The sequence below is a fragment of the Phalacrocorax carbo genome, chromosome 3, assembly GCF_963921805.1.
Source record: "Phalacrocorax carbo chromosome 3, bPhaCar2.1, whole genome shotgun sequence".
Taxonomy (NCBI): domain Eukaryota; kingdom Metazoa; phylum Chordata; class Aves; order Suliformes; family Phalacrocoracidae; genus Phalacrocorax; species Phalacrocorax carbo.
In genome coordinates this window covers 18,629,995-18,654,374 of record NC_087515.1, presented here as the reverse complement: position 1 = coordinate 18,654,374, position 24,380 = coordinate 18,629,995, and the positions used below count along the sequence as shown (strand labels likewise).

Genomic DNA, 24,380 nt, shown 5'->3' with positions numbered 1-24,380 from the left:
GGGAGAGAGTATTTATCTCCAACTAGTAAGAGATTGTCTTTGATTTTCTGTATCTTTACAGTTTCTAGAAATTCTTGTTATCCATACACACAGATAGTCCTTTTTTCAAATTTCCATTAATCTTTGCCTGTGTGGTATATTATGGCAAGGAGTTTCATGTGGAAAATTTGAACTCTGCAAGATTAAGGTTTAGTCTGCTATGAATGATGGTGCTCTTTTAGGGAACAAGGGAGCTAGGTTCTCATACATAGGAGCTTGGGAGACTTCAGTTCCCACAACAGGATATAATTTGTGGAAGGACTTACTAATAAAAAGAGAATGTAACAATACTAAAATAGAAGACCTTGCTAAATGGCAAATAGGGGGAAAACAATGCCTCTGAAAGATGTGAAGACCAAGCAGGAGGGTATATGCGAGTATGTAACCCGCACAAATTCAGAGATGAAAGGACTTCTGAAAGACAGTGAAGGTCATGGGACATCAGAGACAATGTAACTTCTGAGTCCTATAATCTGTTTACTTCATTGATGCATAAAATGCACAACTGCTGGATTTTAAAGTTTTTTTTATGGTTAGCCTGTGATGTATGTTATGAAATATTCTAATTTCTGAGGGTATTATCTAGGACAAGGATATAATAAAGCAGTGCGAGTAATGGGAGAAACCAAGTCTGAATGGTGGGAGAAATGTGCTACTTGTGTGTTTTTCCAGAAGAAAAGATGGGTGTCAGGAGGAGTGGCTCAATAGGTGTCTAATTGCCTTATTTCTGAAAAAAACTTGATATGTTGCTCATAAAAATAATAGTTAATTCTAGAAGAGTGGATGCTTACTTTTCCATGGCTATCATCAGAAGCATCATTAGCAAGACTGTGAGAGACCCATTTTTTCATAAAGCCTTTTGTATTGTCCTACCAGTTTAATTTCTTTGTAGATTTGGTCCCATAGTATATCCCAGACTCCGTATCCTCTTGTTTGGAAGAGGTTTCTCTTCACTTGCAGGTGCTCTGAACAAAGCCTCTAGAGAAGTGTTCAAGGCAACTCACAGGGGATTAGTCTTGGACTCCCTGTGGGACTGGGGAGGGCTCAGGGGAGGAGTTATCCATACGAGACAAGAGGCTAGCAAAGTTGTACTTCTATGGGGAGGAGTGAATATCCTGGAAGCCCAGGACCAGTAGACACAAAGACCTTCAAAATGTCAATCATTGACTCAGATCCAACCCCTATTTTAATCATTTCAAGCCAGTGACACTGCAGTAGCTCTTTGACCTGCCTGTGCTATGTGTCATTGCCTCTTTTTTGGAAGCAGTGCCATGTCATGTATTGACACTTACACAGTACGAAAACTGGAGTTGATAGGTTTCCCTTACAGCTGTTAAACCTTGCTGAAAGCCCTGCCATGTCCAAAGAAAGGGTTTTTAATGTGGGAATGAGCTGCAAACTAAGGTCAGTACCTCTCAAGTTAGTTAGAATTGGAGCCTTAGCTTTTGTAACAAAGACAGGACCATTGTCTGTACAGTAGCAAGCACAATGGCATCTCAGTGTCAGCTGTCCCCTCTATGAACTAGCATGGCACAAACAAGGTATTATACCTGTTCTGGGGACAACTAGAAGTCTGTTAATTTGGCAGTGTTCCTCAGTGCCAGCTGCCTTTATTAAATGACTCATGTGTGTGAATGCATACAAGCAAACTGTAGTTGTGGTGGAAAAACAACCCCCTATGATTACTTCAAGGATATCAGAAATGGGGATAAATCTGTTTCACTTTCCCCATTCATCATTTGACAGTTGGGAAAGTAATTTGAAGACTAGCAAGGAAGGAAAATTTTGAGTTCTTTAAAGGGCAATGTAAATGTAGAAGGGCAAAAGGAAGCTTTAAAAAGTAGAGAAGAAAGGTGGCAACAGGCTTTTGGGGGAGGAACACCGCCTCCCCCCCCCCAATCCTGGAAGACAGTCGCAAAATAGGTGGGTTGACTTAATAGCTGTCAGAGTCAGAATTTCTCCATTATTCCTGTTACGTCTCTGTATCAGCTGTATGTGCCTTCATGGGCACCTAGTTAAGTGTAGTTGTTCTTTTGGGCCTCTGGGAGGCTGAAACACTCCAAGGACGATGCTTCCCTAGGAACAGTGGTGGAGGCTAAATGGGTCCATATCAGTGTAATGGTTGCATGCTGCCTCGCCTTCTATAAACAGAACATTAGACACCTAAAATGGAAACACAGCATGTAGCCTTTTGAAACCTATTGCCACCTGATACTGTTGTGGGCAAATAACTTGGTAGACTTGGCCAAGAATGAGGGGAATGCTTATTGTTGTTCTGGATTAAAAATGTGTAAGGAATACTAAAACTCATCTTACAGAGATGATGTTACTCCAGAACTATCTATTGTAAAGGCTTTTTGTTTTGGTCTGTTTTTTTTAAGCATTCCATTTGGTTTTGGCCATTGTCAGAGAGACATACTGAGCTGCATAGCTCAGAGGTTTGATCTAATAACTTCGAGGTATGCTTTATGCAGCAGAACAAAAGTCACTTTTGGAACAAGGTAGCTGGGTTTCCTCTAAGTAGGAAACTCAGCAGCAGTGGGATCTGTGACCTACAAAAGCTTGGGTTCAGATCTCTCAACCCTTCTCAAGAGGCAACTACCAAGTTTGTTCAGTGTTAGAACATGCTTTGAGTAAGTGAGTATTTGGGTATACAAGTGGTTTGGTCAAGTCCACTGGCTGACCCAGAGCAAATGTTCCTGAAAATTCCTGATAGGCAAAATATGTGAAATGTCACTACTCTTGGAGCATTTAAGGGTGTTCAGTGGTACTGTAAGACTCTGTTGGCAGGGACAGCATTATGTTATTGTTTGCATTTCTGTGAAATCCTGTTTCTTTTATTTCTGTTACATTCTTCAGAGTTGTCCTGTTGAAGAACAAGATGTGTCTGTTCTTTGGTGGCTTGTGTGTGCCTTCAAGGGGGAAGTGAGGGTACATACATAGGGCAGCTAAAGTTAACATGCCACTTCCATTTGTGGGTGCCTTGCAAGATGATAGTGCTGTTGACAGGATGTGTCTTTATTTCAGCAGTGGGTTTTGGAGATTCAGTTGTCCACGTGATGTGGATGTGGTAGGCCATGATGGTTATAAACTGCATGTCTGGGGAGCTAAGGGCAGGGTATGTTCGTTGTGCTTGGGAAAGAGTTAGTGGTGCAGTAAGGTGGAAATAGTGGTAGGCTGTGTGTTTTGTCTTGCTACAAGTCAGAGGATATGATGGGAGTTTGAGGCTGGGAGATGAGGATGTGTATACAAGGAGGTGCCATGGCCAGGTATGTGGTTAGTTGGGGGTGGATGCCTGCTGTATATGGGAGTGGGAGGGAAGTGGCTTGGGCAGCAGCAGGGCAATGTTCAGTGTTCACAATGAAGCCTTTTCTTTGTCCTTGCCCCCTAGATCTCCTACCCCCCAAGTGATGAGGACAGCGATGACTCTGAGGGAGAGAACCAGGAACTTGCTCAGATCGACAGAGGTAAAGAGATGAGATAGGAGTGTCCTGGGATGCTACAGTTGAAGTTTATTTTGCTTTTCACTTGTGTTCTTGGAAGTGCCTCTGTCCCCAGTGTACCATAACCAGATACATTAAGTCAGTCACCTTGAAGTCTTTGGGACCTCACAGGGAGAAGCTGGTGTTATCAGATGCTGCACTTTCACTCTTTTTTAGCAGAGATAGACACTGTTAACCACGTGTTAAGGCCCCAACGCTGCAGACATGGGGCAGAGAAGGTCTGCAATTGGGCCAGCAGCAGAGCTGGGACTAAAAACTTATCCTCTATTCTATGCTTGTGCACCTGCATCATTGATGTTCTAGGCTTCTTCCTCTATCATTTCCAGTTTTGACCATCCCTTTCCTCATTCCCCTGGACTTACTCGTCTGATTAGCTCACTTCTTTCCTCCACTACTGTTGGTATTGGGCAGCCCTATTCTTGGTCTTTCATAGAGAGACAGGTGCCCTGCTGTTGGTTTTGGACCCCGGTATGAAGTGGCGTAGAGCTGTAGGTGAAAGCTGTAGTTAAATGAATCTCTTCAGTTATGCTAAGTCTCTGCCATTTGTGTATGCCCTGTGTTTTACTGTAATTTAGACAAATCCAAATGGATTCTTTTGCAAAAGCAGAAGTTAAATTCCTGACCCACAGGACATGTCCTGTCAAAACTCAAATCCCTGCTCCACATGCTTAACATGGAAAGAGCTCGGCAGAACAGGTAGTGTTCCCAGCTTTTGGCTGCAGGCAGGCTTTCTTGCATGGCAAGCCTTGTAATAGAAAGAGGACTTTTACCTCCAGAAACCAGATGTCTATTTTTGAGCCACAGCGGTGCTGCTTAGAGTAATCTAACTTACCTCCTCTGCCTTGAGAACTGGCCACTAGAATTTAACATTTCTAGCTAGAGGTAAGTGCCTGACAACACACTTGCAAGATCATGTCTTCTCTACCCTCAGAGGATGAGGTGGGTGGCAGGTCTGTGTTCTTGCTCTGCAGCTAGACTTCCAGGTGACAGTTTGCAAGGGGTTGTCTAGCAGTCTGGTCTAAACAAAGTTCTGGAAACTTCCAAAGCATTCAGCTGGGGGGAGGGGCAGTGTTTCTTCTGGGAAGAAACATGCAGAAAACAGCTTAGAAGTTTACTTTGGAGGAGGTAAAAAAAAAAAGGTCAGGAGTAGGCAGGCATAGTTTATTAGGGCATAGGATGCAGATCTGCTTTGCCACTCCTCTATCTCCTCCTCCCACCAGAGAGAAGACGGAACTGTACCCTGACCCCTCTGGCCACCAACCAGCTCCAGAACCAGGAGAACCAATGCTGCAAGGTTCGGGCCCTCTTCCATGCCAGCCTTGACCGCCACAGCTCGGAAGAAGAGCTGGAGCGCATCAACCGAGAGTTTGCTGCTGAGAAGCGAAAGTGGTCCCAGGTCAGCAGGCTTGCCTGCTGCAGTGACAGCAACAACACCTCCTCCAGTGACGAAGAAGTGAAGAACTTGTGCGCTATGTCCTTCCGCCCTGTGGCAGAGCAGGCTGATGGCCTGCATGCCAGCCCAAGCCCTGTGCTGTTCAGTGCCTCCCCTCCCAAGAGACTCCAGCCCCTGGTGCGGAGCCCAGCCTCCAGACCTCTAATCTTCACGAGTGTTGGGACGGGCCTTGAGCAAGTCATGCCTTGTAAGAGACATCGACAAGGATATGGGGATAAGGTCAGCAGGCCCAGCCTTGACCTGGAAAAAATGCAGCAGGTAAGGCAGAACTTTGTATGAGGAAAACAGCATCACTTGAGGAATGGTGTTGGAAGCAAAGATGGAAAAGGGTTATTGAGGCAGGGTTCAGTAAGGCCATAGTGTTGTTTCTTGTGATCATGTGTGCAGAGGCAAAATTGGTACTTCTCCTGTCTGTCTAGGATAAACTAGGCCTAAGTGTAGATACCTCTCTTGAGAGGTAAAGTTGCTGCTACTGGAGTAGCTTTTGCTACAGTTGGGCTATTCTCTTGCTACGCCTATTAGGAAGGCAGCACCCATGCTGTTCATGTCATGTGTGACACAGGAACAAAATGACTGGAATTAACTTCTGTCAAGTTACCTCTGCTGCCATGAGCTGACCCATACCATTTACTCCAAAATAAATTAAGTGCTTAAGGGTACGTAAAGAAATATCTTTGTGATGAAAGTGGTTGTAGACTTGATAATAGGTATTTCCACACTAGCTGACCTCCTTGGGCCAGGTGTCTTTATGCCTCCTAGGAGTTTTACAGCAATGTAAAACAGTGCTTTTTATCATCTTAACACTGCACAAATGCAGACTGCTTACTGTTTGCTCTAGATGCAGTTACTCTTGATTTTGCAGGATTTTTGTAGGGTCCTGGGATTGAGGTCTGTAAATCCTGGGAGTTTGCCTCATCTCGACAGAGGCTGGGACGCGGGGCGTGCCTGGTACTGGTGGGGTGGGCTGCCCTGTGCGGTGCCCATCCAGTGCTGCTCTTTCAGAAGGCATTGCTGTAGAGTCAGTATTTCAGCTCACTCTTATTTGTTTTTCTTCTTGCACTGGTGTAGTGTCAGTTTGAAAGACTATCTGCAGACATGTGCTGACCCTGGTAAATTGCAGTAAGTTAAAGACAGTTATTTTCAGTTCTGAATTTCCTCTCATTAGGGAATAATTTCAGTGCCTCTGGCTGGTTGGATGTACTAGCTTTAACCTCACTAACAACCACCCCCTTTAAGCCTACAAGATGGACTGACTAAAAGAAAGGACTATATTTTCCAAGATCTATAAAAGTGAGACCCCTCCATTTCCCCATTACATTGCTGTTTGTTCTCAGTCCTGCTGGCAGCATATGTCCCATGAATACATAATGCAGAGACTTGTGGCTTCAGTGCAGTTTTCCTCACCCCCTCTTTACCCTTCTCACCAAGTTTCTGTTCACAGAACATTCAAAAGGCCCTGTCTTGCATTTCAGATCACCTGAATCTTCCACTGGTACTGACAGACTGTAATTAGTCTCACATCCTAACAAGGGGAGGGAAAAAAAGCTGGTAAGCCTGTGCCCAGCCTTTTTTCCAGAGTGCATGTCACTAAATGGAGAAATTTTCCTTTTGGCCTAGATGCTTTTTCCTATTTGGATCCCAGGCATAGTGTCTACCTGCTCTGGCTTAAGTTCCCTTCAGCAGTGTGGTTGGGATTATGTTCGTGAAGGTTAGAGGCTAATTTAAATAACCTTTCCAAACTGTTGTGTTTTTTTCTGGGAAACCTTGTGAGAATGTTTTGCTTTCTGGTCTGTCTGCTTTTTACAATTCTGCAATAAGTTTGGCAAAGATTTTTGAAAAAAAAGTTGAAATCTGGAGTGGAGGTAAGAATGTGTTTTTTAAATAACATTTTTAGTGTGTATGTCATCAACATTTCTAGGTTGTGGATTCCCTGTTATAAAGAAAGGATATTCATCTAGTGGTTTTAATTTAAAAGTGTACTTTGGGGGGTGGGAAACCTGCAGCCTGAATATTGTAACACTGTTTGGTCTTTTGTATTATTTCTATAGCTTTAATTGGTTAATTTTCAACCAGTAGCATCTTGAAGCTTTATGATGACTTCTTGCTTGATCGAGGAAGTCTTGTTCACTGCATGGCTTTGCTTGCTACCTGTACTTGTTTTGTGCTACAAAAATAAGGACAGAAATAACAATAGTGTTGTAGATCCAGTTGTCTGCTGACATTTGGATTCCCATCAGCTTAGCTAAAATCAGCAATCTCATTTTTTTACAACAGTAATCCAAAATGTGGGTTTTGTTTTGAGCTCTGTCAAAAAATCCTTGTGTGAAGCTGGGCAAGTCTCATTCAGTACCTCCACTCCTCACCTATAAAATGAGACCAGGATGTTTCTTGATTTGTTTTCATTCTCCAACAAAAATGCCTCTTATTAACTGTCTGGGCAGCACTTAGCATCATGTAGTTTTTAGTCAGGTAAACAATGCAAATGAGGAGTAATATTAAACTGGCTACTCTAAGGTTTCATCTGGGCTCTGAACATCAAGTTATTCTTGCTTTGCGATTCTTATCCTTACTATCATGTTCTTGTCCGTGAGAATACAGCTGAAAAGCTTGATCAGATGGAAGCTTTTCTGAGCAGCAGATGTGGTTTTCACTCTTGTCCCTGAGCCTTACTTCCCATTCCTGTGTCTCTATGAAGCTGACAGATGACAAAGAGTATCAGGCAAGATTAATTTGTGCCAGAAGCAAATGTGTTCTGAGACAAGAAGATACTTTTGGGTGTATGATGTGGTATGGGTTACTCAAGGGTGGGTAAAAAGTTGCTAAGCGCTTTGTGTTTGCATCATATCCAGTTTATGTTGGATGGTGATGGCAAATTGGTCTGGAGTTGTGGTGTGGGGTGGCTTAAGTTATTCTTAGGGTTGAAGGGTGGCTTAAGTTATTCTTAGGGTTGAAGGGTGGCTTAAGTTATTCTTAGGGTTGAACAGACAAGGTAGCTTTTGCAGGAAGGCCATGGATTAGTGGCATGTGGTATCTAAATGCCTTCCCATGTTCCAGTGATTTGGTGCCTTTTGATAAGGAAGGGGAGCAGATCTGGGAGAGGCAAGTGGGTTGGGGGAAGCCTGAGTGCTTTTAAGGGGTTAGAGAATTGCTGTGCTCCTAGCTCCATGGCCTGTGGATAAATGGAAATCTCTGTTATCTGGGCTTTTCAGTTCAGCCTCCCTCAGCAAGGAAAGGCTGCACAGGAGCAGGTTTAAAAAGTCCCGTACTAGTTAGGTGCCAGGCCATGCCTTTCCAGCTTCATGGGACAGTGTGATTCTGCCCTTTTGTTCCCCAGCCATGAGTTAGGACAGTTAGTGGGTGTATTTCCCACCCTGGCTGGCTGGTCAGCTGGCTACCCAGCCTCTTCCCTATTGAAGCTGAGCAAGGGGAATTCAATACGTGCTTTTCACTCCTCCAAAGGACTAGAAAATTAGCTCAGAAGACTTCTTCCTTTCTTTCCCCTAATTGGGCAGAAATACCCTGGCTCGTGCAGACACCCGTGTTGCTGCAGTGAATGCCCTCTCCCAGCCACCCCTTGATCATGGTCCTTGGACAAAAACCTCATTACACGCAGGCCCTGCTGCCAGCCCCTTGCTATTTAATGAAGGCTGTGCATGTCCTAGAAAGACGGGCGGCTGCTGCCCTGTTAACCTCAGCCGGTCTGACTTTTTTGGCAATGCTGAGAGCATGAGGTCAAGGAGAACAGGGGCATCTTTTGGCTTGAGGTGAAGGCATCAGGGGACACAAGGGTTGGCTAAGGGGTAAGGAAGTCAAGCAAGTCACAAAGATTCCTTGGAGCTCCTGAGCTCATTCCCAGGGAATTAGAATAACTGGTCTGGGCACATTGTGAAAACAGGAGGATGGACCCCTTACTTCGTCTCGGTATAGTTTAGCGGGACTGGCTAGAGCTCCCTTGAAATCTACTTTTAGCAGCTTGGCAAGTCGGAGTGCAGCATTTGCAGGAAGAGAGATCATAAAAGATCTCTCATGGAAGAGAGCAGCTTTTGGTTGACAGGATGAGAAATCCAAATTACTCTGTTTTATATGTGGGTAGCTGGCTAGTAAGGAAAGCATTGCTTTAAAGTACAAGACACAGTTTGTGTACATGGGTGTATGTCCTGTTAGACTACGAAGTCACTATGTAGTTCTCAGCAAGTTGTGAAACCCTTCTGCCATGGTTTGCCTGCATGTATGAGTAGATAATATCAAACTTCCATTGTCTTATGGAGGCTTCATGCATTATTTAAAATACTTTGAGATCCTCAGATGAAAAAGGCCAGCACAGAAGAGGAAAAAACACATCCTGTGTGAGAGTATTCTGCGGAATATCTGAATACTGGCATTTTGGTTGGATTGGGCCAGGTAGGGTGACTGGCACTGAATGCTTTCTTCAGGCTGATACTGGCTGCATAGATGCTCCAGGACAGTGCTTACCACACGTGACCAAGGACCAGTGTGTGACCCTTGGTATGCTGGGGTCTGGGCTTTGGGCTGCTAATGACTCCAGGGTGAGACTTCCATTTCCTTAGCACAGCTGGGCTTTGCCCTTGCCTGACTCTCCGGGACTTGACAAATAGCTTCCAGACAGAGAACGTGTGAGCTTGTGAGTCTTTTCACCTCTCAGCCTCCCATTTGAACCCAAGCCCTGTCAGTTCCTGAAAATTGTTATCATCTGTTTGCCCGTGTAAGCTTGCCTCTCTGCTGAGGGGGTGCTGGAAAACCCACTGCTGTTGCTGGTGGTAATTTCATCGCTGTCTCTGCCCTGGGCCTTGCTCTCCAGAGTGACTGAGTGGAGTTCAGGGGCCTGTGCCGAGGGTAACAGCTTACACCATTTCCGAAGGGACCCAGTGCCAGAACTTCTCTCCCAGGTGTGAAAAATTGGGCCGTAGCAGTTCTTTGTCCCCGGGTGCAGTAGAGTGCTGCTTGAAGCAATATGAGGAAACTGTTGCAGAAATCAATTGCGCCATTACAGACTGAGAAATCTTGCTTCTGGTAACCTCCTGCAATTTTGCTTTTATTTTTCACCCGCAGAAACATTCTGCAACAGCTGTTCTTCCAGCACAGAAGCCCCTGTCTATCTCACCCCTGCCAGCATTTGGCACTGAAGTAGCCAGCAAAAAAATGCTATGCCTGACTGCTGCAAGGCAATCCTAGCATGAGAAAGTCTGGGATTGAAAAGATTGATTAGATTGTCTGGTCTACTTGCCTGCAAGGATGTGGTTCTGTGGCAGGAGGCTCTGGGACTCTCTGGACATGTACCACATGAGTGGGCAATGGGGCATGGTAGAGGTGTCTCATTCCTTGTGTCTTTGAAGGAGCTGAGGAGATGTTGTCTTCTGGTTTGGTCTCTGTTACAAAGACTCTTTGGCTCAGTGCTACTCAGCTGATGTCTGGCTTGCTGGTTAAGGTATTTGTAGTCTGACAGTGGCAGAGAGAGGGAGGGTGGGAAGGAAGGGTGCCTTTTGAGAACACCTAGGTCTGGGAGAGGTAAGAGACAGACCCTCTATAGTGAGGGAAGGCATGAGGAACCCCATCCTGCCCTGAGGAGATGATTATGACACTGCTAGGCAGCAGATATTTGTCTCTTTCTCTGTGTCCCCTAGGTGTTCCCTGAATGGTTATCTAACCCATGCAAAAACATGCTGTAATGGAAGTGCCTGTGTGCTGCCAAGGCTGGATGAATCAGAGAATAAGAGCAGTAACCCATGTGGAACTTGGCCTAGCTGTTTCCTAGAAAGGCTAATGAATTATTTCTTGAAGGAGGCAAGTGAGTTGACTACGTTGTCACTTCACTGGTGGTAAGGCCCACCTGCTGCCTTGGTGCCAGCTTGTAAATGCCAAGGGCAAGGCAGGCAGGTAGGATAATCTAGTTCTATTCCTAAGATTTCAGCATCAATCAGCATGACAGAAGTTAGAGCATTCTAATGGCTGAGGTTGCAAGGGACCTCTGGAGTCTAGCTTGTCCAACCCCTCTGCTCAAGCAGGACCACCTACAGTCAGTGGCCTAGGACCATGTCCAGATGGCTTTTTAACATCTGTAAGGGTGGAGACCCCGCAACCTTCCTGGGTAACTTGTGCCAGTGCTCAGTCACCCTCACAGTAGAAGTGTTTCCTGATGTTCAGAGGGAACCTCCTCCTGTGTCTGTTTGTGCCCATTGCCTCTGGTCTGGCACCGGGCACCACTGAAAAGCACCTGGTTCCAGTGCCTTAATCATCTTTGTGGTCCTCTGTTGGACATGCTCCAGTAGCTCCATGTGTCTCTTGTACTGGGGATCCCAGAACTGGACATAGTACTCCAGGTGTGGCCTCACCAGTGCAGAGCAGAGAGGAAGGATCACCTCCCTTGACCTACTTGCAACATGCCTCCTAATGCAGCCAAGGATACCATTCACCTTCACAGCAATGGCACGTTGTTGGCTTATGTTCAATCTGGTGTCCACCAGGACCCCCAGATACTTTTCTGCAAAGCTGCTTTCCAGCTGGGTGGCCCCCAACATGTACTTGTGCAAGGGGTTGTTCCTCCCCAGGTACAGGACTTTGTACTTCCCCTTGAACTTCATGATGATCCTGTCAGCCCATTTCTCCAGCTTGTCAAAGTCTCCTAGATAGCAGCACAACCCTCTGGTGCATCAGCCACTCCTCCCATATTTGTCTCATCAGCAGACTTGCTGGGGGTACACTCTGCCCCATCATCCAGGTCACTAATGAAGATGTTGAATAGGACTGAATCTAGTATTGACCCCTGGGGTACATCACTAATGACTGGCATCCAACTAGACTTTGTGCCATTGATTCCAACTCTCTGAGCTCAGCCATTCACCCAGTTTTTCAGTTTACCTTGCTGTCCTCTCATCCAGTGAACACAGAAACAGCTTCTCTATGAGGTTTTATGTTTTCTGTATGTTGTTGAAATACAGAATTAATTCATGTGCAAGTCTGCTCCTAGTTCTGTGTGGCACGTCTGTCCTGCACCATGACATCTGTTGATATTATGTTTGACTTTCAGGTGTCCTGCTAGCGGACTTCCATCCCAATCACACATCTTTCCTTGGACCTCTTACACCATTGTGTCAGCCCTGGCACAGACTGTGTTGGCTTGTACATTTGTGGGGCCAAATGCTTCTGCTCTTCTCCCTTAATCCCTTGATGGGAGCTCGCATGTTGGGTGAATATAGCTATTTGGACTATGATGGGACCTAAGTGCCATCTTGACTGTCTCTAAATGTGAGCCGGTAGCTAGAACATTTGCTGAAACATCTGAAACTTGGTTCCTTGAAGTGCTGCTTTGGCTCATGAAAGAGTGGAGATAAAGTTGGTCGGGGTGATCTGGAGTGTACCAGAGAGCCTGTTTAAGGAAAAGGAGGGTAAGGGAAGGAAATTAGATTTGGCTAAAGTCTGGGAGAGTATGTGTTGAAAGCAGGGAAGATCTGTGGAATAGGAAGGGGAAGAGGAGGATAAAAATGGGTGGAAACAGGGCTAGAGAGAGTAATTTTCTTGTATTAAGATTCCCAAAGGGACAATAATAGCACCTGGCACTAGTGGCAGTAAATTGAGTCTGAGGTTAAAGCCAATGGCTTATCACTTAGATTGGCAGGCTTGCTGGCTACCTTCCCAACCCTGCTGTCTGTCTTTTTTCTCTAAGCTCTAAAGCCTTGGTAAGAAGGTATTAAGACTAAAGCGGATTCTTTGGCTGCAGACCAGAGAGAGGAGATCAAATGGGCATATGGGCACCACTGACAAGTGTCCTTGCGATGTGCCTTAGGAAGAAGTCCTGAGTGATGCTGGTGATACTGTGTGAGGCTTGAACTCTTGGTGTGACTGAGGAGTGGGTAGGTAGGCAGGCAGGCCTAGAGGGAGCAAATTTTTTTTAAAAAAAAACCACAAAAAAACCAAAAACCCAAAAGGTGTTCCCACCTGGAAGTGGCTGGCAGAATCTCTGCATGTGAATGGGCAAGGTTGGGGTCTTGACCTCTTCAGCATTTTTTTCTCAAAGCACCATAGAGAATAATTCCTACTGAACTACTAGTAGGAAAAGCCCAGTTTCCCATATCTACTGGCAGTGGTTTATGGTGGGCTGCCAGCAGGCCACAAAAACCATCATTCTGCAAAACCTAGAGATCCTAACTGCAGTGACAATGCAACTGGTTAAAATCTGATTTGAAGTGGGGTGAATGGCAGTCACAGAGTGGGTGCTGGGCTGGATACCTGACAGAAGCCATCCTGTGGTATATCCCTGTTCTGTCCCTTGTGCGTTGGTTGTTGCGGGTCCTTTTTTAAGAAGGTTTTCCAAAGGATGTTTTGTTCCTTGTTTTGACACAGTATGGTACAGAAGGATAACGCTGGCAAGTTCTCTTTCCCACTCCCTGAATTCAACCCAAGTAGCCTCGAGGGCCTGGCAGATTAATAAGTTTTTCTGCAACCTGTTTATACTTTCCAGCAAGACCAGTTAGTAGATGTTGCTTGGAAGTGAAGGCAGAACCTTCTCTACAGTGCTGTCCTCTGGAATAGGGCTGGATTGTCCTAACTGCCCCCAGCCTTGGTGTGTCTGGGCTAGAAGGGCTGCCTGGGTTGGGTCCCAATGTGGTTGTTGAGTTGGCCAGATAAATCTCCCTTCGAACTCCTCCCTCAGCATGTGGCTCATTGTGATACAAATATCACATCATTGCCTGGGGAGAAAAGGAGTTTGCAGGCAGCTTCACCATATGCTGTCACTACCCATGTTATATTTGGTCTGCGGGTGAATGGATCTCTCTTCAGGCATGAAAAGTTGCATCTTTTGGTTGTGGAAGCAACCCCTGAAAAGCAGAAATTCATACAGTTTACTATTTTAGAGGATCAGTGAGGTGAGCTTGAGGAGACTGGAGAGGGTAAATGGCTTTTTGGAACCAAGGTCGTTATTCCTCATGTAGTCCAGAGCGTGTGGTATTGGTGGTAGTTTTCTGCTTGCTTTTCTGACTTTATTATATAGATGAAGAAACTGAAATGAGTGGAAGAGAGAGGTTAGGCTTTTTCTTTTGCTCCTACCTGCCAGCACCACTAAGTGTTGAATTACCAGCTTAAGCACTTAACACAAGCGATCAGTTTCTTAGAAATCAGTACCCACAAGACAAGAGGGACTACTACTGCTTAATAAATGAGATGTTAAGAGACTTGTTCGAAGCACCTCACAATGGTAGTAAGGAATGGAAAGCAAGAGCTTGTTTTTCCCTTTATTTTCTTCTGGCATTGCATAGCCCCATATCTCTGAAGTAGGACACCTTCCTCATCCAGCATGGCTTGGGACTGTGTTTGAGGGGTGACACAGGTGTGCTTTACACCCTGTGGTCTCCCTGCAGGGCAGTGTCTGTAAGTGAGAAAGGAGGGAAGTGGTAGTGTGGGTTTGGAAACACAGAGGTCATGTGATGGTGCAGATTAACTATTAATGCTAGGCTTTCATGCTCCAGTTTTAACCACCACAGACTGAAAGCAAGCAACTTGTCCCAGAGCTCATCTGAGACTTAAAAATGCAGCAGCCATTACTGCTCAATGGGCAGAAGCTGGCTGAGCTTTTAAGGCCAAGCCCGTGACTAGGGTAAACACTCTAGGAAATAGTCTTTGAGACAAGCTTTGGCATGGTGGAATAACCAGTGTGACTGTCAACAACACAGCTGTCCTTGATATGGGCTGGGGTTTAGCTCTGATTTTCTGCCTTAGCTCTGAATAGCCTCTCCATTGTTGGCTTACATGAGAACTGCACTGCTGGGCTCTGCTTGCGCTTTCTTTCAGCCTGTTGATGTCAGTGGGAGTTTTGGGCATTAGTCCACAGCTCATCTCACAGGAGGTACTCAATAGAGGCATCTACTTCTCATGGAAATGGAGCTAAACCAGAGTGGATTCATTTCTAATACTCCCTGCACTTCTCTAGAGCTGTGTTCCTAGATACACACTTGTTGGTTTGCAATTGGTTTTGAGGAGATGATGACCGAAAATTCAGATGAGTCTTCCTTCTCCAACCTAAAAACATAATTACATTTTTTTCTAAATTAAATGTTTCAAAAGCATAGGTGGCTTGGGGGCCACAGGTAAATTGAAGAAAAGCACAAATGAAGATACTTAAGAGAAACCCTACAGAGTTTGCTGGTTTTCCTCATTGGAAATAATCTTTTCAATCTCCTGTTGGATGTCGCTTGCTCATGCAAAGCAATTTCCATAGGAATGAATTTGCAAAACTGAGGATCCACTAGGGTGTTAGGAACCTAATGTAAATGAGAAGTCTGTGGTCATGTCTAAGCTAGGGCAAAATATATTTTTAATTCTAAAAATGTGCATGTGTCTTAAAATCCTGGCATATCCTTTCAAGCTATAATTTCACCTTCATGCATTTGATTATGGAAAAAAATGGGTTGAGCAGTTATACAAAAGATGAAACCCTGAATTGCTTTGTAAGTTACTTTGCAGTCTTATTGTAAGCATGCTCATTTTTGACAGCATAGATAAGTCTTTTGCCTACCTAGGGAGTTCCTAAAGTCTCCACATCTTGTGTATCCCTTCAGAGGCTCGTCAGACACTCCTGTAGGCTTTGGTGTGATGGTATGTGGGCATAATGCCATTAAGAAACAAGGACCAGTTTAACAAATAATTTTCCAAATTGCAAAGCTAGTGGATCTCTGCAGTTTCTAGTATAAGTAGAAATATCCTTAAAATGGAGCCAGTCAGATGACTGTTTTTGTTACTGCTGTAAACCCATTTCTTGTTATGTTACAGGCGATGTTGCTTGCAGTTGGGGAAACCACCATAGGTCAAGGAATGCCCTGGGTTTGTTCGGGAAATCTGTTACTGCTATTGTTTTCTATATGTGCAGGAAAGACAAGCCTCACATAAGAACGTGGTGTACCCGGCTAGGTAAGACTGTATGTTGAGTGTACCTTAACATAAGTCTTGAAACAAGCTGTGATGCTTTGTTCAGAGCTCTGATTGAAAGAGCACAGTGAGTTCATGATATGTGTTTTTTCACTGTAGTTCTGAATTTGATGTGCTATCAAATCAAGCTCTTAACTTGTTTTCAACTTAATATAATTTCCTGTCATCCTCTGAATAACATGGCCATCTCTGTTACTTTCTAAGTGTTGTTAAAAGAATGTAATAATGAGCAGTGGAAGTGGTGATCTTGGAAAATTTTTTTTTTTGAGCAGAGAGACTTCTAGTGTGACATCTTTTTAGTACTCTTGTACTTTTCTTTCATCATATACCTAATGTTCTTTTCAAGTATGACTGCTACAAAAGTGTGAAAGGCATTTTTGATGTGCTAATTCTTTCCATCTGAATTTTGCAGACCCTTTTACTATGGGCAGTTATGCTAAACAGCCTATGGAAAGACCCTAGAGATAAGTGAAATGTAAACCACAGACACTGAAGAAATCAGGTTGCTATCTCATGATGTATGTAGCTGCTGGTGGAGTTAAGAGTAAAAAGCAGCAGTAGCTACTGCTGCAGCTGTGTGACTTGCCTATGTTGCTTGGTCCACTCTATAAAACTGTACTGAGTTGAGACACTGGTTCATTTGCTTTCCACATGCAACCATCCACATCACTCAAACACCCTCAAAACTATTTATATAAATGTAGTATAAATTTTTGCTTTTATTATCAACCTGTCTCTGCACGGAGGATCTTAATGAACTTGGCCTTGAGACATTCAGGTCTTTGTACTCTGCTCTTTCTTCTTTTAATGAGATGATCTGAACTTTTGCCCTTCTCCAGTCTGGTAGGTGAATGAGCCACCTCTTGATCCTAGGATGTGACCATTCCGTAAGCATGAGATGGGCCAAAATCCTGAACCGAAAAAAGGAAACAGAAATTATTTCTGTGTTAAAACTGATGCGTGTATTATGAGCACTGGCATGTGTTATACAGGCTCTGATATGATCTTACAAGCTATTGAGTTAAAGGTTTATTTCTGACTAGTTGGAAAGCGGATCTTGATACAGATAATGGAGTAGCATATGTGAGGTCAGCAGTTCTCCAACTAATTCTATGTGCACAGCTCTAAGGGTTGCTATGGCCTGCTGACACCTGTTTAGAAGGGTTGTGGCCTGCCTCTGGCTCTGAGCTGGCACATCACTGCTCTTGCATAGGGGAAGTTCAAAAAGTTGGTGGGAGTAATGTCCTGTGCTGGCACCCATGGGCAAGTGGAGATGCTGAAGTTCAGTGCATTGAAGTGTCCAGGGAAAAGCACTGTTTGCCAAACTGGTTGTATTTGTTCTCACGTCCAGGAGGCTTCCCTGGACCAGCTTCTGTGCCATCTCACACCATGCAGAACCATGAGGATGTGACAAGGGGGATGAAAAACGGTATCAGAATCACGAGTGCTAACCACCAGTGCTGAAGGGAACCAGATACCCGCTTAAGAGGAAGGACAAAGCACCAGGTGGGGGATACTAGCTCTGAAATCCTCACAAGCAATTCACATGGGTACAGGCCTAGGCCAGCCCTTTCAAAGTTGGTAGGTCAAACCCCATCATAAGTTCTGAGCTTCAACCCACAAACACCACCCCAGGCCCCATGTGCTGTGTAGCATTGTGCCACAGGGCAGGTGTGGGCAGGCACTGCTGCGTGTGGGCTTGGAAGAACATCCTCCCAGCACAGTGGTTAGTTATGTGCTGTGTAAATGGATTAGCTCCCTGGAGTAAGAGGCTTTTATCCTATTAGCTAGCCAGCCACTCAAGCATGTTTCCTAGTCACTAATATGTACGTGAAGTTCAGCGGAGTGGGGGAGCAGGGGGACAAGTAGGTGGTAGGGTGGGGAATGTGGGAACAGTTGGGTTATCACAGAATTGTAGGGGTTGGAAGGGACCTCTGGAGATCATCTTGTCCAACCCCCCTGCTTGAGCAGGCACACCTAGCACAGGGGGCACAGGAACACGTCCAGGTGGGTGTTGAATGTCTCCAGGGAAGGAGGCTCCGCAACCTCCCTGGGCAGCCTGTTCCACTGCTCTGTCACCCTCACAGGAAAGAAGTTTATTCTCATATTGAGGTGGAACTTCCTGTGTTCCAGCTTGAGCCCATTGCCCCTTGTCCTGTCATTGGGCACTACTGAAAAGAGCCTAGTCCCATCATCCTGACACCCACCCTTTAGATATTTATAGGCAATGATGAGGTCCCCTTCAGCCTTCTCCTCTCCAGACTAAACAAACCCAAGACTCTCAGTCTTTCCTTGTAAGGGAGATGCTCCAGTCCCTGATTATCTTGGAAGCTCTCTGCTGGACTTGCTCGAGTAGTTCTGTGTCCTTCTTAAAGTGGGGGGCCCAAAACTGGACACAGTACTCCAAATGTGGTCTCACCAGGGCAGAGTAGAGGGGGAGGACAACCTCTCTTGATCTGCTGGCCACACTCCTTCTAATGCACCCCAGGATACCATTGGCCGCCTTGGCCACAAGGGCACATTGCTGGCTCATGGTCAACTTGTCCACCAGCACTCCCAGGTCCTTCTCAACAGAGCTGGTTTCCAGTAGTTCAGCCCCCAGCCTGTACTGGTACATGGGGTTGTTCCTCTCAGGTGCAGGACCTTACACTTGCTCTTGTTGAATTTCATGAGGTTCCCCTCAGCCCAGCTCTCCAGCCTGTCCAGGTCTCATTGGATGGCAGCACAGCCTTCTGGCATATCAGCCACTCCTCTCAGCTTGGTATCATCAGTGAACTTGCTGAGGTCACACTCTATCCCATCATCCAGGTCATCAATGAATATGTTGAACAGGACTGGACCCAGCACAGACCCCTGGGGAACACCACTAGTGACAGGCCTCCATCCAGACTCTGCTCCATTGATCATGACCCTCTGAGTTCTGTTGTTGAGCCAGTTCTCTGTCCACCTCACTGTCCACTCATCCAACCCACACTTCCTTAGCTTGCCTGGGAGGAGGTTATGGGAGACAGTGTTGAATGCCTTACTGAAGTCAAGACAGACAACATCCACTGCTCTCCCTTCGTCGACCCAGCCAGTCAGGCCATCATAGAACACTATCAGGTTGGTCAAGCATGATCTCCCCTTGAATGTCATAATTTCTGTCTGTGGTTATTAATGTTCTACTATTCCCATGTCATGGATGTCTATTTGAAGACAAAAATGATCTTTTTGCAGGTCAGAAGATGATTAAAACTCATTTCTAATATAGTACTTGTTTATGTAAAATTATTTTCATGTGCCTGTTTGTGAAATCCCATTTGTTTCCATGAGCACAGTCATGTGAAAGGAGATGATGCTGAAATATGCTGCAGGGCTGCGCAGACATGATATGTACGTGTGTGTCTTGGGAGGAGACGGAGTGGGGCTCTGTGCCCTGTGTTCAGACTCTTGAGCCCATGCAAGCCCCATGGCTCTGGATGTTTGTTTGTGTGTGTGATGGGCTTGTTTTGGCTTCCCAGAGCTGTTTATGCAGTCTGCATTTGGCATTTTCAAAGTTTCTCCACAGTCCACAAATCCAGGTTCTCATCTGAAGATGTGATCTTGTGTGTTTTCTGCCTAAAGTTGCCTTTGTGAGTGCTCCCAGTGGTACTGGCTGAACCCAAGGCAAGGGTTCCCATGGGGTAACAACCTTTGCACTCAGCTGGAGAGAGGGTGAGAGGTGATTCAGAGTCATCTTTTGAGGTTTCCATTGTGAAGAATAGGTCATGCCTGCTTTCCTGGCCACTGAAAAATCCTTTCCTGATTTAGTGCAATGAGTATCCCCCATGTTGCCCTACATTTGAGAAGCTCCACTAAGACCAACCCTCTGGCTAAGAATCTGCTGATTTCAGGTTCTCCCCAGACAAGCCCACTGATCTCCATTGGGCACATTCTGTGGTGGATTAGATACAGTACAGTTCTTAGACCTCCTGAGAAGTCCCTTGTGCTAACTGTATCTAGGGCAGGTTTTGGGGCTGACAAACACGCATTCAGGGCCAAGAATTTATACCTTTAACCTTAAACACTTGATATCACCATCTAAAACATTCATGTTAGCTCAAAAAATGTGAAGAAACTGACTTAAAATCTAGACTTGAAACAATTTCGAGCTTTTTTCTTTTGCCTTCCATGCATACAGCTATCACTTCCTCTGCCGGGATGAACTTGTGCAAGTGTGTACTCTTTGGGAAATCTGGTATCCCGGATGCCTAGGCTGTTTGCTGTCTGGCTGGTACACATGAGGCCCTGTGGCTTGCACAGAGCCTTTGGGAGTCTCTTGTAGTTTTTTTTTAATTAGCTGAGAATGGTGTAAAGGTAATCTGGCGCACACTCTGGTAGTGCCTGTGTCCTCTGGGTTTGGAGCAGCCATCAGTGGATTCTCTTCTCTGTGTCCCTGTAACATCACAGCTGACAAGAGTCTGTAGCTTTCACCGATTTTAATGTTTTTTCTTCTTTCCCAGGGTATACAGCTGTGTGACTTTCAGAGCCCTCTCTGTCTCTCTGCTTAGAGGAAACTCTATTGCTTGACTTGTGCTAACATCTTAACCCCTTCTTGGTGTGCTTGGGGACCACATTTAAACAGGAAATGGTGGAAGCATCTGGGGCTGCTTGTTTCAAGCCCCCAGCACTGCCATCTCCCATGTGCTGCAGCAGCAGAGCTGACAGGAACAGGATAAAGCCGCAGGAGGCAGCGTGCCTTCTGCCCTAGCTCTGCCTATGGCAAAAGTCCATGGGGAGAGAGGGCTTTGGAGTCACGTCCAAGCCGAGGCTTCATTTAACAGTTGCAAGCTGGGACTGCAGAAGTGAGACAAACTATAGAGACATCAGATGATATGTTAGACTAGACTGGATGTTCCCTGTGGACAGCTTTGGAGCCAAGGCCAGGAATGAAGGGAGGAAACAGTCACGTTGGCAACCATGAATTAAAAGCCTTGTAAGCTTTTTCTCAGGAGCTGCTACCATGCCTGCCAGCTGTGAAACTAGACCCCCCTGTCCCTTCACACCCCTCCTCCCTTCCCAGGCTCTAGTGAGCAGGAGGGGCAAGAGCAGCATTTGAACTTTTGTAGCTTTGACATGTGCAGATGAGTGATAGGGAATTAATGAATCCTGCCCCTTCTTTATATTTTTGTTACTCCACAGGTGCTGGAGTTTTTGGTCAGGTCTGTTTCCTGCGCAAATGGAGCTTTGCATTTTTTCCAGACCTCAAAGAAAACTCAGCAAGAGATTTGGGGCTGGCGAGGAGTGAATAGATGAACCATCTGATGTACCCTGCAGATCAGCAGACTCAGACTCTGCCAGACCAGCAGGGGAAGCGGCTGCTGAGCCAGAGATGCTCCATACAGAGTGTTCATTTCCTTCATCCCCAAATTCAAATCAAAGGGCTAGTGGTAAAAGTGCCAGGGCAAATCTAGTCTGTTTTATCTGTACCTAGAGGGTTGGGGCTTCTGTACAGATCCAGAGCATATCTGGAGACCACAAAGATGACAGAAGAGCAGTAGAAAATCAGTCACCTATAGAGAGGCAGGGAGTCTGCTTAGACCATAACTGTGTAAGGAGGTAGCTGTGTCTGCATTAGCTGTGGCTCTAGTGTGATACCTGGGGAGGACTTCAAAAAGCAGCCTGTAATTTGAATAATTTTGTCTGCTCTCAGCCTCCAGAGTAGTGGGAATTCAGATGCTTGCTGGCTCCCACTCTTGTAGCAGGTATCAGCCAGGCACACCAGCCTGGTGCCACTCTGCAGTAATCACCTTCTGGATTGAGATGCAACTGGCTTGTGCTTGTTTAGAGAGCAGTCACTTGTGGGATTGACTTACTCTGCCAGGTAACTCACCTGTAGTTCAGGGCCATTTTTTTGTTGTAGGCTCCCACCTGTTTCTCGTCAGCAGTGACAGCTGAGCCCCTCCCAGGTGTACACAAAATGAGGTGACTAATGACATCATGTTAGAGGGGATTTTGGTGACCACAGAACTTTTGTTGTGGTTTTCATGGTCCGCCATTGGAGTGTGTGATCCCAGGCAATTCCCTGCAGTATACTTTTTTGTAAGGCCGTGTCTGTTTCTTAATTTGAATTTATTCTCAGTGATCACTTAAGAATCGGCATGTCCTCTGCTGCCCTGTTCAGAGGTGCTAAGTGGTCAGTGTTCACATTAAACAGAGGCTGTGGATTCATGGCTCTTGCTGGCATAGATATTGCCTGGAAAACTGGGGCTTCCCTGCCTGACAGAGATGGGAGACCTTTATGACAGTGTTGAGAGACCAAATGTGTTGGTATTTTGCAGGGGTTTCAGACAGACTGAGGACAACAAAAAGTATTAAGGATTAATTCAACTGAATATAGAATAAAATCACTGTAAGAGTTCAGAGGCTTTTCAGGATATTCCACAGTATCACCACAGCTTACAGTCTTCAGATGCTGGGGTTTGTTTTTGTAGTAGGGGTCTGTTGGCCAAACCACTTGAATTAGCCTGTATTTTAAAGTACTGTGAGACTGTTTAACTTCTGGTGGAGCAGTCTGCAGACTGTGTCAGATGATAATTGTGACTTTTAAGGCTGTGACTGAAATACAGCCCTCCTGGTGCTGTGCTGCAGGGTGTCCTCAGGGAGCCTGTATCTGTGGCTGGCACATGGATGTGCCACATAGTGGCCTCACACCCCTGGCCCCAGACAGTGGGGGCATCCCTGGCTGAGGGCTGCGTGGAGCAAGGCAAATGCAGAGTAGTCTCAGGTGTTTGGGAAGGGCTGGCTCCCTTGTTTCTCTGCTGATTAAAGTAATGTGTGCCTGAGAGCCTGAGCCTGGCTGGGGACATAAGGTCAGCTGGAGTTGCTTCAGCTTTACAGCAGTGAGGAGGAGACTGTGACCTACTCTTTTTCCTTACAGTTTTTGTACTGCAGACTAAGAGGTGATGCCTGTGCCCTAGCAGCACTGCTCAGTGCCAAGGAATTTAAAAACCCAATCCAAAATCAACCTACAGAATAGCTTTAAAAGTGTGGTGTTTTTGTTTGTGGTGGGTTTTTTTTTGCTTGTTAACCTCCTAAATGCATCAGGAGGGCAGACCCGGCTTTGCCCCTTGCAGAGTACCCATCGCTGGGTTGGTGAAAGGACAGGAGCCATGGCCCAGCAACCCCATGCCCTGCTGCGTGGGCACAGAGCACCCCTTGCCTGGGTGGGAGATGTTTGCAAAAGCAGAGGGCACTGGGCAATTGTGTTTTAGCCTGGAGCTGTTGGGCTGGGAAGGCACCGAAAGCTTCAGCCTCGCTGCTGAGCACTGCCTGGGGCCTTGCGGGGTTTTTATCCCTGGCTTGTGGGAGCACTGCCTTTGGGGGCAGCTGATCCCTTCCTTTTTGATTCAGCCTGTGCTGTAAAAAGGGCCCTGCTGAAATCCCCCACTTGCTCGGTAACATGAGGCTGCTGCTGGTTCGCCTGCACGCATGTCTCCCTGCTCTCTGGTGGCCAGCAGCTGTGGGCCTCCTGCCCCTGCGGCCCCCTGGGCTGTCTGCCCTGTGCCACGCCGTGGGACAGAGGTGGGACTCGGTCAAGCAGAAGCCTGCAGCCGCAGCATACTGCACAATAGCCACTTTGTGCAGTGCCCTGACCTCATCTGCCCACTGCGCTGCAGCTGCGCCCCTGCCCTGCGCCTTAACCCTCCGCAGGCTCTCCCTGCCTGAGCAGGGTGGGGCAGGGGGCAGGCTTTGTTTGGCAGCTGGCTGGTGGGGAAGGCTGCTCCTCCTGGCCCAAATCTGGCTCTGGGGGCTTGTAGGGAAGGAGGTCAGGCAGGCTCCTTGCTCTCAAATCTCTTCCCAGGACAGAGGAGCTGTGGGGCTGTGTTCCCCCAGCCATTCAGTACATGCACCAGGAGTGGTGTTGGGCTGGAGCTCACACATTGGTGTTGCTTCTGCACTGGTGTCTGCTTCACCTCCCTGTCACAAGAAGCATCCTATTAAGGCCCCTTCCACTCTGCTTCATTGGGCCGCGGAGCTTCTTCGCTTTCTTGCTGTCATTTTTTTCTCTTTATGGCCATCGCATCACTGGGCATGGTTTCTCCCTTCACGTCAGCCTTCTGCTATGATTTAGAGTCCAGTTTCTTGTCACATTGTAATGTTTCTTCATTTGGTTCTTTTTTTCTGAACAAACAAAACATCATAAGTCTCTTCAAGCTTGGTCTGCCTCGTTCCTGGAAAACTCTGGACAACTGGGAAACCGGCTGGTAGAGTTAACAGCATGGAAGGAAAACAAGTTTTGGAGCTGAGGAGACTTTTTCTTAAAACTACGTCTGCTTAAAGCTTTGTATCCTGTCAAGAGCTTTAAGATGTCAACAAGTGACAGATACGTCCATACTTTCAGTTAAAGCCCTTCTGTCGAGAGTCCTCAGCAAAACTAATGGCAGGCAAACTTGTGATCTGCTTGATGGTCTTCTAAAAGTCTGGTC

General features: G+C 46.1%; 1 protein-coding gene across 3 annotated transcripts in view; it reads left to right on the top strand.

Annotated features, from left to right (window-relative positions):
- Positions 1-24,380, top strand: part of LOC104048621 (uncharacterized) — a 60,585-nt gene that overhangs the window by 15,532 nt on the left and 20,673 nt on the right. For all 3 annotated transcript variants that reach the window (XM_064446046.1, XM_064446047.1, XM_064446045.1), the window contains exons 2-3: positions 3,431-3,506; positions 4,763-5,253. In XM_064446046.1, coding sequence (XP_064302116.1) covers positions 3,431-3,506; positions 4,763-5,253 — 567 coding nt within the window. The remainder of the gene's footprint in view (positions 1-3,430; positions 3,507-4,762; positions 5,254-24,380) is intronic.